The 12,463-nt window shown below is 43.9% G+C and overlaps 1 protein-coding gene across 1 annotated transcript in view; it reads left to right on the forward strand.

Annotated features, from left to right (window-relative positions):
• The window catches only part of utrn (utrophin), a 344,298-nt gene that overhangs the window by 287,931 nt on the left and 43,904 nt on the right, over nt 1–12,463 (forward strand). Inside the window, exons 69-70 of the mRNA XM_079527087.1 lie at nt 6,678–6,844; nt 9,467–9,578. Coding sequence (XP_079383213.1) covers nt 6,678–6,844; nt 9,467–9,578 — 279 coding nt within the window. The remainder of the gene's footprint in view (nt 1–6,677; nt 6,845–9,466; nt 9,579–12,463) is intronic.

Below are 12,463 nucleotides of genomic sequence, written 5' to 3' on the forward strand. Positions count from 1 at the left end.
CCCGGGACCCCCCTGGGGGTCCTGACCCACAGGTTGAGAACCACTGCACTATTATAGTCACCGTCAATCCTTGATCTTCCTGTGGGATTGCAATTTCTTGCTCGTTTTGAAACACCTCACGTTTACACTTTAAACAACTCAATAAATTGAAGCCCAGACCTTATAATTGGGCTGCTATGAATTCCTACCCGTTTCCTGCACCTCCACCTCCAGGAAACTGAACATTAGTCCTGGACCTCATCATTTTACTGACTAGCTTTATAGTCCCTCCGTCCTTCCACTCACCCTCCATGTGGGTCTGTTCTTCCTTTCCTTTCCTTTCCTTTCCTTTCCTTTCCTTTCCTTTCCTTTCCTTTCCTTTCCTTTCCTTTCCTTCTCTCCTCCTTCCTTTCCTCTCCTCTCCTCTCTTTCCTTTTTTTCTTTTCTTCTTTCTTTCTTTCTTTCTTTCTTTCTTTCTTTTTTCTTTTCTTTCTTTCTTTCTTTCTTTCTTTCTTCTTTCTTTCTTTCTTTCTCTTTCTTTCTTTCTTTCTTCTTTCTTTCTTTCTTTCTTTCTTTCTCTTTTTTTCTTTCTTTTTTTTATTTCTTTCTTTCTTTCTTTCTTTTTTTATTTCTTTCTTTCTTTCTCTTTCTTTCTTTCTTTCTTTCTTTTTTTCTTTCTTTCTTTCTTTCTTTCTTTCTCTTTCTTTCTTTCTTTTTTTTCTTTCTTTCTTTCTCTTTCTTTCTTTCTTTCTTTCTTTTTTCTTTCTTTCTTTCTTTTTCTTTCTTTCTTTCTTTCTTTCTCTTTCTTTCTTTTTTCTTTTTTTCTTTCTTTTTTTCTTTCTCTTTCTTTCTTTTTTCTTTCTTTCTTTCTGCCACATTTGATATGTACTCAGTGTGCATAACTGTAGAACACAGATGATGCTAAGTAACACACATTGCTGTAATAATGGTGACTGGTCACATGAATATGCATGTGCAGCGCGAGGCAGCCGGCAGGGCCAAGCAGCGTGCAGACACTTTTAACACGCACTTGATCACCAATGGTGCCAGGTACCTGCACGCATTAATCATTCAATCATAAAGCCAGACAGGCATGCACCCCCCAGAGACACAAATGTGCTTACACACACACACACGAACGCACACACACACACGCACATGCGCGCACGCACACCCGCGCGCTCGCACGCGCACGCACGCACAGCGCGTGCACGCCTGCAGTGTGCCACCTGACCTGCCAGTGTCTGTAGTGCCGGGCACTCGGGCAGTCAACCCAGTCCATTGCGTTTAATGGGCCCGTGATGAACAGGTTGGGCCCTCGTAAATATGGCTTCGTTCAGCAGTCTCCCATCAACTATCCTCCATTTATCCTTCCGTCCCTCTACCCCCCCCCCCCCCCCACACACACACACACACACACCCCTCCGTCCCACCCTTCCCAGGCCGTAGAATTAATGTGCACTGCTATACAGTTGGGTGCCACCGATATTGTCCCTTATCATTTGACCCATTTAGGCCTGACCTCAAAATTTAAAAAAAAATCCTTCTAAATCCTCCAGTTTTCTGAAATAAATATTTTCACGATTTTTCAAAAAATAGCAGACCTACAAGCTCGTAGCGCGCCACTCGGTGGCGCGCTATGAGCTTGTAGATCTGCTATTTTTCAATAGCTAAATTATAACATAATGTTTAAAACACCAAAAGGGGTTTTGCGCAGATCACGCAAACCTCAGCAAAAAGAAAAGGACAATATCGATGGCCTCCAACTGTATACCAGGAGAAGGGAAGGATGGGAGACAGGTGAGGCGAGGGAGTGATGGACAGAGTGCAGAGAAGAGGGAAGGGCTTAACCCTTTCAGGACGGGAACACATCCGTGTCGCTTCAGCTGTTAACCAGTTTAGCCGTTATTTTAAACTTTTGCGGTTGAAAAATAGTAGATCTACAAGCTCAAAGCGCGGCACCGAGTGCTGCGCTATGAGCTTGAAGATCTGCTTCTTTTTTTTATCGTGAAAATGTGGCGCAAATCTTTGAATATATATATATTCTTCTTTGCTTCTGCGGGGTCCCTGGAACAGCATATTTTCAGGTGGGTGTTGGCGGTCAAATTCAGATAATGCTGTGGGTCCTTGACATGAAATACCCTATCGAGTATAAGACTTTCTTTTCCAATTTGAAATATCCTGAAAAACGGGGTCGTATTATAATCTGGGGCTAGACTATTCGGTCTTGACTCTTCAATGTTCTTTTTCCACAAATGGGTCTTGAAAAATGGGGGCTGTGTTATATTCGGCACAATACGGTAGTTTGCGAACCACTGGTATGGAAACATAGGTTTTTCAGAAAAGCATCATGATTCAGAATTGACATTTTCATAATCTGGCCTCAGTTCGAAATGGGTTAAGAGGAGAAGTGAAACTTTGGTCCAGAGATGGCAGCAGGCATAAAGTCCAGACCTGCTCCATAAAGCATGGAGGAGTGAAGGCCCCCCTGGGTGTTCTGCCAGTCAACCTTTTATCATCTTTCCTTTTGTTATGATCACAGGAAAGAACTGTCAAAACGTTCCGCCTGAAGCCCTGTCATGGGATTTGAGTTTTGAGGTTTTCTGTTGGGCAGATTCGTATCAAATATTGATTTGAACTAGTCAACTAGCCCACTGGAATAACGTACGATACCTTACATTCAGCAGAGTTCGTGTTTTTTTTTAACACTCATGACGCCAAATCGCTCTGGAACCCGTCAAATGACGGGTTAAGATTTAACCTTGAAGGTTGCCATACCCGTCAGATGGCGGGTTGTAAGGTTTGTATCAATTCCAAGCAGCCGAAGCTCAACACTAACCTTTCGTGCTGCCCAGGCTGCTAGACGGCACCTACGTTCTTCCCATCAGGAGGATCAATTTGCTGCTTGTTTTCTCAGAAAAATACTCAAATTGTTTTAGTCCAATCTGCCCGACGTTCAGATGTAAATAGTGGTTTCTGATCACATCGTGCCCAGCATATTACCGCTTGTGGTGAAAACTAAGACATGTCGGCTGCTGCTCGTACAACCTTCTGCTCCTCCTCTTGCTGTAGTGGGCTGTGTGCCCCGGAAGTATTTTGCGCCAATTCACAGATATTGCCTGGCTGCCTGCGGTAATTTCACATGAACACCAGGGGGCGCTGAAAGTGTAGCAGAAGATGTTGGTGGAAGTCAGACGAACAGATGAACCCAGACTGGGTTCATCTGTCCTGTCCTTTTCGGAGCACATTGTTCCCACATCTTGTCTCGTCTCTCCACACGTGTGATCTTTAAGATTTCGTCAAGAGTTCTAGGCTGACATTTAGTCTCAGCACACTTGTACACATTCTGAGGCATCATGTTGACATTTTATTTCAAAACAGCACGCACGCACGCGCGCGCAACTGAAAGAGGTTTATTATTTGCCATTCATGGTCACCCACATCATGGTCACTCCCATCGCCCAGGACGAAGTTCTTTGTCCTTTCTATTAATAACGCCTGACGCTCAGGACGAAGTATTGTCCTAAAGACGAAGTTTATTGATACGAGAACGGATCGCCTGGCTGTATAGCCCAGGCGCGCCTGCTGGGCTCTCCTCTGTGACGCGCAAGAGTGAGACATCATCAAAAAACTCCCTCCTCTGTTTAGCTGATGAAAACGAAAATCTTAAAACGTTCATAAATCGCGATCTAAATCATCCCGTCTTTTTCTGAAAAAAGATCCTGTGTTAGACGGCGCTCCGCGGTCCAGTCGCTAGTCTCGATAGATTTATTCTTGTCTCCCGTTGTTGTCGATCGACTCTAAAGTGCTGTGGCTATTGTTAGCTGCTACACAACATCATGAACTTCCGGCCGGTCCGTCCGGAAAAGGCGTCCGTGTTTATAAATCGACTGGGCGCATGAATGTAATGGATTAAATAGTTCCGGGCAATTCAAGTGTTAAGAAAACATTTGCATACCGGTAGTTAAAGTGTCGTTTTGGGTATCAGTGGCCACAAATAAAAATGGTAGCCAACATCTTTTTTTGGCCTTCATTAAGCGAAATTCTCTGCGTCCCTGCTGAGTCGCGCACGTGACGTGACGCTCTGTCATGGGTTCTACACAGACACCCGTGGGTAATTCTTTATACTGTACATGCTTGAAGGTTGGTTCTTTGTTTCAAGGGCAGATATGGAAGTGTGCTCAGACCAATGGCAGCTAGAGGCAGTGCTAGAGTTATTAGCAGCGTGTAATGCTTGGAAAGAAGATATTTTTGCAAACTTTAATGATTCTCTTTTTATGGCACGGTAGCAGGGGAAGCGAGGACAAATCTTCCAGAAAATGGGTGGCATAAGGGGTCTGACTTACTGTTCTTTCAAGGGATTTATTGTTCTTGTCGAGAAATGTTACCCGGCTACCATACGGTCATAAAACAAGTTAAGACACGCTGTAGGGCACCTTTAGAAAAGCTGTGTAGCGCGCCACTATCCTTGGTAAATTCATTTAGTTTTCTTGAGAAGAAGGGCCTTCTTCTTAAAAAGTCAGTGATTCACCAGAGAGCATGAAGTTTCATAAATTATGTATATATATAATTATATATACATAATAAAATACATAATAAAAGACTGTTAAAAATGGAGATTTGACAATCCCCATCTGACTGCCGTTGTTATTCACTAACCTTTGAAGAACCACCTCGGCCGCGATCATCGTTCCTTTTCATGAAAATCCGCCTTAAAATGGTGTGATCGTTTGTAATTGTGTTGGAAAATCTTCCGCGGTCCGGACAACAGCAGCAACGGGGAACTATAGGAAGCACGGGCGGAGCCATGACTGGCCATAGCATAGACTTTACATTGTGCTCTCAATTACCCAGAAGCCTAGGCAAGCCAGTGTGACTGATGTTTCTTCCGGTTACGTCATCCGAACGCGTCGCCTATCCCACTCTGTCAGAGGAAAACCCTGTAAGTCTTAAAACATTTTTAAAAACAGCGATGAAAGGCCTGGGCCGTGGCTCAGCGGTCCAGGCACCTTGGCCGGTAGCCCAAGTCTGGCAGTGTGCCGCGAACCGGCGGGCCGCCGGTTCGACTCCCGATCCCGACGGCCTTTACTGCATGTCATCCCCCATTTCCTGTCAGCCTACTATACTATCTGTCCCTCTATAAAATATATAAAAAATAAAAGCGAAAGCCACAATTTTTTTTTTTTAAAAACGTTGATGAAAAAATAACTCATGTAACTCGTGATTGGTAGGGAAAATGGTTTTAATTGTAGAGCCCTGCATGTGCAAATGTACAGTTAACAAGAAGAGTTCACATGCGGTGCTACGCATACACTGAATGGTCGCTTCTGAAGATAATAACGCTCCTCCAAGATCCAAATCCATAATGTATGCTGTTTGGCAGATCTATGCTCGTATCCACCGTTTACTCGCTGCCCTTTCTAAATGTGTCAAGGAATATGGAAAGGTCAGCAGTGAGATGTTTTCTTTCCCGCCCCTCCATGGGTTTGAGCGGTTCCAAAGCCCATGGCTGAGTATCTAATGGTCTCATTATATTTCTGTAGCCAAACACCAATCCTTTTGACGATGCTTCTGCTCATTTATTCTTGTAACATCATCTAATGCAGGGGTTCTCAACGTTTTTGGCCGGGGACCCCCGCCCCGCCCCCTCCCGACCCCCAATATAAATTGACTGCTACAATAACCTTAAACCCTTTTGGGCGGGAACCCCTTTTGGTGTTTTAAGCATTGTTATAATTTAGCTATTGAAAAATAGCAGATCTACAAGCTCATAGCGCGCCACCGAGTGGCGTGCTACGAGCTTGTAGGTCTGCTATTTTTGAAAAATCCTGAAAATAAAATTTAAAAAAAAAAAATATTTTTTGGAAAATAATTTGGGGACCCCCTAAAATAATTTGGCGACCCCCCGAGGGGTCGCGACCCACGGGTTGAGAACCCCTGGTGTAGAAGTTTTACGAGTGCTTTTCGTGGCTAGTAACTCTCAGGGAAATGGACACATCATCAAACACCAAGGCTGTGGTCCTGCAGCATGCAAGGGCAACAAGGGTGTTAAAGAAAATCAATTAGGAATGTTTATTGTCGCACATGTTCAGCTCCTACAATCGAATAAGCAGTTCATATAAAAAAAATTACTGTATTTACATTATATACGCAATTAAACCCCATACTGTAACTGAGGGTATTGTCATTTTAATGAGTTTGTATGTTTATTAGGCTCAGTTAACAACCGCAGGCTAACGCGATGGTCTCCCTTCACTGTGTGGCTACACAAATGGAATGGAATGGAATTTCCTCACACAACACAAATTCACGCTAACCATAAATGTTAAATTGTTCACTAAACTTTTCATTTGAATGCTTCTGCCAACACCGTCACACACGCGTGGAATGCCCTCACCCCTTCCCTCAAAAAAATGCAGATCACTGGCATCCTTCAAAACAGGCCTGAAAATCCACCTTTCAGTAGGCCTAAGGGAGAGGAAATTATCACGTCTCCTTTTAGACCCCTCTCACTCACACACACACACACACACACACACACACACACACACACACACACACGCATATGGACCGAATGGAAACGAGGACTTTTTGTTTGGTGCTTTCCTTTTAGGCCAAGTGTTTGACTGTACTCTGTTCAACCAACCTATTCTAACTCCCGGCGCTCCACTGGATCTCTCCTCCTCCTCCCCTCCCAGGTGACCAACAAGGTGGAGCTGGAGCCCAGGCATTTTGTGGACTGGATGCGTCTGGAGCCTCAGTCCATGGTCTGGCTGCCCGTGCTGCACCGAGTGGCTGCGGCCGAGACGGCCAAGCACCAGGCCAAGTGTAACATCTGTAAAGAGTGTCCTATCGTTGGCTTCAGGTAAACACACACACACATGCACAGTACACACACGCGCATGGCGCATGGCGCACGCACGCACAGAGAAAGATCAATGGTTTCAGGATCAGAAAGACTTTGGCATTTACCTCTTTGCTGTTTGCCTTTGCGCAATTCTGTTTACACAGAAACCAGCTGAGATGCAGAAACGTGTGGGTGTACACACACACACTGTGTGTGTGTGTGTGTGTGTGTGTGTGTGTGTGTGTGTGTGTGTGTGTGTGTGTGTGTGTGTGTGTGTGTGTGTGTGTGTGTGTGTGTGTGTGTGTGTGTGTGTGTGTGTGTGTGTGTGTGTGTGTGTGTGTGTGTGTGTGTGTGTGTGTGTGTGTGTGTGTGTGTGTGTGTGTGTGCGTGCGTGCGTGCGTGCGTGCGTGCGTGCGTGCGTGCGTGCGTGCGTGCGTGCGTGCGTGCGTGCGTGCGTGCGTGCAGCATCTGCAGTATTCTCTCTGGGTTGAGCAGAAAGGCCAGGGCAGCTCTGGAGGGCAGACATTTATCTAAATGTCAGCAACCGATAGGCCTCTGACTAAATACCATCAGGAGAATTACACATAGACGTACGCGTGCACACACACACACATGTCCTCGCATTTGGCACCCACTGATACCCTGATATGAGCAGTGGCGCTGTCCAGTGCTGAAAGACAAATTCTCAGCACTGGGCAGCAACAGAGAGCCAGAGAGGTACACACACACTCAAGTCATTCATTCTCTCACTTGCTCTCTCTCTCACGCATGCGCACATGCACACACACACACACACACACACACTCAATATATATGCACCATTTTACAATATTAAAACGGCACTAATTATAAGGCTGAATGCAATACAATGAAATTCAACAAGTGAATAAATCAAATCTACGTAAAAAAAAAAAAAAAAGAGGCAGGGAATAATGGCATCACGGTAAAGCGGGTGGAGTGATGTATGGGTGGGAGTTGTCTCCTCGCGGATCGCCCCATCTCGGCGAAGGGGAAAACACAGTCGGACGTTTGACGAAGCACGAGCCTCCACCGGCGATGTCAGTGATGGATGGAGCGGAGAGAGAGAGAGAGAGGCGAGCGGGGATAGACGGCGCCGGTCCAGGACAGAGAGAGAGAGGAGTGGGAGAAAGGCGGAGGGAGGGCGGGGAGGGGACGAAATGCAGAGCAGGCAACTCTGCGTGGTCTGGGGACTTTGTCCAAGTGGACGTTGCTACGTGGACCGCGTAGCAATCCTCCCTCCCTCCCTCCCTCGTCAACGGCACGCTGACTAATATGGATCCCGTCACGAGAAGAGGCTGTTAATTACCGGATAAACTCATTAATTAACCCATTCAGGACGGGAACCCCTTTTTGGTGTTTTAAAGCATTGTGTTATACTTTAGCTATTGACAAAATAGCAGATCTACAAGCTCATACGAGCTTTTGAAAAATCGTGAAAAGGTGGTGCAAATCTTTGAATATGTATTATTTCACAGCAAACGTTTTTTTAACTCAAATCTTTGCTTCCGGGGGGGTGGGGGGGGTGGGGGGGTGCATTCATTCTGGGGGTCCTTGACATAAAAAAGGTTGAGCACCACTCACATAGAAAACTGTTAGGATTTAGAATCCTTTTTTTTTTTTTTTTTAATCGAGCTCAGGTCTTAATGGTTTAAAGGGAGTCGTGGCATTCTTTACTAATGTGAAGGTGAATCAGGGACCTCCCCCAGCCCCCCCCCCCTCTCCCGTGTGTAGTAATATGCCGCGCGTCGGTGGGTAATGGTGCGTTTGACGTGCCAGTTGTAGTGTGCGATGTTGCGCCCCATGTGATGTATGGCTCCCTCTCGTAACTCATCAGTCAGCTAACCTTGGGAGGGCTGGAGGGGAGAGAGAGAGAGATAGAGAGAGATAAAATACATGAGCTATTGTACTTTGAATTCCTTATGTCTCAATTTAGCTGTTAAATGGCATCCTGCCTGGCTGCTGTTGTTTGTTTTTTTGGGACACTGACAAACGGGTTTTGCTGGGAAATCTAGAATGTCTGTCAAGAATGTGTGTGGACAGTGAAAAATGTAGATTAGTCGTACTGTAAAGATGAGTGATATATACTCTACACACATACAATACAATCCCAGTGGTGGATAAGTACTGATCACATGTTGTATCTAAGTACCAAAAGTAGAAAGAAAGTATACTCTTTATGCAAAATGTCTCATTTCAAGTTTTCAAATGTATACAAATATATTTTTGAAAATAGCAGATCTACAAGATCACACTGTGAGCTTGTAGATCTGCTACTTTCAAATGGTCAATATGTATATTATAATAATCAAAATGTACAAAATAACTAGCAACTAACATGTTCAAATACATGTAGTGGAGTAGAAGTACAATATGATGTGGATCTGAGATGTAGTGGTACATTTACTTAAGTACAGTACTTAAGTAAAAGTACTTTGTTTCTTTCCACCACTGTACAATACATACTGTATGCCTGCTGAGATGACAGAAGCTACACAGATTGCACCTACAGTATGCTCTCTCTCTCTCTCTCTCTCTCTCTCTCTCTCTCTCTCTCTCTCTCTCTCTCTCTCTCTCTCTCTCTCTCTCTCTCTCTCTCCCCCTCCCCATCTCTCTCTCTAGGTATCGCAGTCTGAAGCATTTTAACTATGATGTGTGTCAGAACTGCTTCTTCTCCGGGCGAACGGCCAAGGGCCACAAGCTCAACTACCCCATGGTGGAGTACTGCACACCGGTAAAACACACACACGCACGCACGCGCGCACACACACGTGCACACGCACGCAAGCAGCTCAACACATATCTGTGCTCAACACACTCACACTCTGCCCTCATCCATATTAATGAAGGTGCACACAGGCAAGCACACACACAAACACATCGTGGTCGGTTTTGTTAATGCTCATCCCGATTTCTCATGTATAGGGCATACTCTCTCGAACAGCAAGTGTCTGGGTTCCCCCACTCCTCCACCTTCCTTGTAATATTTGGTTTATACCGTATACTTCCATATCAAACTTCTACCCTTCTGCATTTGCTCACGCAAAAACGGATTTTCCATTTCAGTGTCAGTGTGTATCAGTAACATAATTTGTGATGGATCTTCACTGTGTGAATGCATGTACCCTTTACTGTATATTATCGGTTGACGTTTGACTTGGCTTTGTCTGGCCTAGACCTGACTAGCATAAAAGCAAAACAGTCTGAGTCAAACCATTATAACATACACACATTTCTATCACTGCCAACAGTGAGAAAACAATGCCCTCCCCCTCCCGAGTCTCACACACACACACACACACACACACACACACACACACACACACACTCTGGGCTCCATTTCCGTCACAGCTAAACCCCTTATCCCTAAACGTCTTTGCCCTTTTTTACTATTTTGAAAAACATGTTTCAGTAATTCAACTAGCCAATTTACATTGACACGTTGTGAGCTTGTAGACTGGCCATTTTAACTATTCAAAATTGTTTTGCAAAATAGTAAAAAAAGACAAAGAAGTTTAGGGATAAGGGGTTTAGCGGTGACGAAAATGGAGCCCTCTCTCTCTCTCTCTCTCTCTCTCTCTCTCTCTCTCTCTCTCTCTCGCTCTCTCCCCCCCCCTTCCATATTGCTGATTTCCCTCACGGTCAACTCTCTCAGCAAGCCCCACGGCTTAAATTGGATTCACACGAGCAAACAGTAAAAGCCTTCACACCTCTTTGAGCTATTTATATGCAATTTCTGCCAGAATGAAATATTTCACCTCTTCGCGATAGACAGTGGCATGGAATACTTAAAAAGGGTGGTAGGTTGGGGTCTTGCTGAAATAGTTTTATCTTTAAATGAACATGGCACACATACAGAGAGACAGACGAGCTACTTCATGTCAGATGCCCAAGAGTGCTTTCCTGTTTCTGTTCCTGTTTGTATTTTTGCTTTTTGATGTCACACAAAAAGTAAAAATGATATTTAATTTCAAATGCATTTAGTTAACTTCATGAACTTAAATAGAAATGCATTGGACATAAAAAAGACAATAACATTGTAATTCTAGTCATGAAGCCACTAATATAGACTGTAGTAAGTAATTAAAGCGGGTCATGTTTGGAATAGTAACAGCTGAAATCAATAATACATCAGTGTTTGGATATTGACCTGCGGGCCGCATTAAGGGAAGGTGCATGTGGCCCCTCAGAATCATCTGGCCATCAATCCAGTCTGGCAGTGTGCCGCGGGTTCGACTCCCGATCCCGACGGCCTTTACTCCCCCATCTCTCTCCCCATTTCCTGTCAGCCTACTGTCTGTCCCTCCATAAAATATATAAAATAAAGGCGAAAGCCACAAAAAAAAAAAAACATAAAAAAAAAATATATTTTCCAAGAAAATTAAATTAAAGCCCACCCGCCACAGCTGTGAAATAATGACGTTACCGGTGTTCCTGGCAAAGTTGCCAGGACAAGTCCGGAACGTGGGCGGTGATTGAGGAGTTTGAGCACGTGGGCACGTTGTTCATCTGAGGACACGAAATACCCACTTTGAAACGAAGGTGGTTTTTTTAATTTAGAGCTTGCTTCAAGAGATGTTCCTGATGTTCTCCCACACTCTCTGAGACATTAACCCATTTAGGCCTGACCTCAACATTTAAAAAAAAATCTTCTAAATAAATATTTTCACGATTTTTCAAAAAATAGCAGAGCTACAAGCTCGTAGCGCGCCACTCGGTGGCGCGCTATGAGCTTGTAGATCTGCTATTTTTCAATAGCTAAGTTATATAACATAATGTTTAAAACACCAAAAGGGGTTCCCGCCCAAAATGGGTTAATTAAATGATCTGGGTTGAACTCACTCACAGCACAAACTTTTAATGGCTTTTACAGTTTTAGTACCAACGCTGTCAGCCAACAAAATGACAACATGATGACAATCTTGCTGTCTTTGTGAGGCCCTATTCACATATATATATATATATATATATATATATATATATATATATATATATATTGAGGAGAACTTACATTCTTTCTTCAATATCATCCGCCGAGCAACCGACATTCGTTTTATCGCCTCCCTTTTATTGTGTCTGCTTATTTCCTCAGAGGAAAATAAAGAGTTTATACAATAATATTTACCATCCATCAAAAACAGAATTCTATTCCAGTTGTATGCCTGAATACTGTATAAAGTGTATATTGAATAACGGACCATGGCAGATAGTGCAAAACATAAACAGATGTATTTATCTCCCCCCCCCCCCCCCCCCCACATTTCCAAAAATGTATAACGGCCACCATGAGACTCATGAATGGTCATGTAATAACATCGTCTTTCTCTAATCGCCATTATGGCCACAATATTGCTTTATTATTTGCTTTGTTTTTATTCACTCTTGAGTCGTGTTGAAAACACAGAAATACAGATCACTGTAGTTACTGTATGTGTAAGTGTGTAGAGAAGATTTCAACACTTTGAAAGAGTACAGAAATAATTTGGGGCGCGAGTGTGCCTGTCGTTTTGTTGGCTGACCTGTGTCTTAGCCAAAATGTCTACAGCATTAATAACATCATAAGCCTACTCACTCTGTTATTTGGCTGTCAAGGACCCTGAAATTGATATGTAAATACAC

The sequence above is a fragment of the Electrona antarctica genome (genome assembly GCF_951216825.1).
Source record: "Electrona antarctica genome assembly, chromosome: 17".
Lineage (NCBI taxonomy): Eukaryota > Metazoa > Chordata > Actinopteri > Myctophiformes > Myctophidae > Electrona > Electrona antarctica.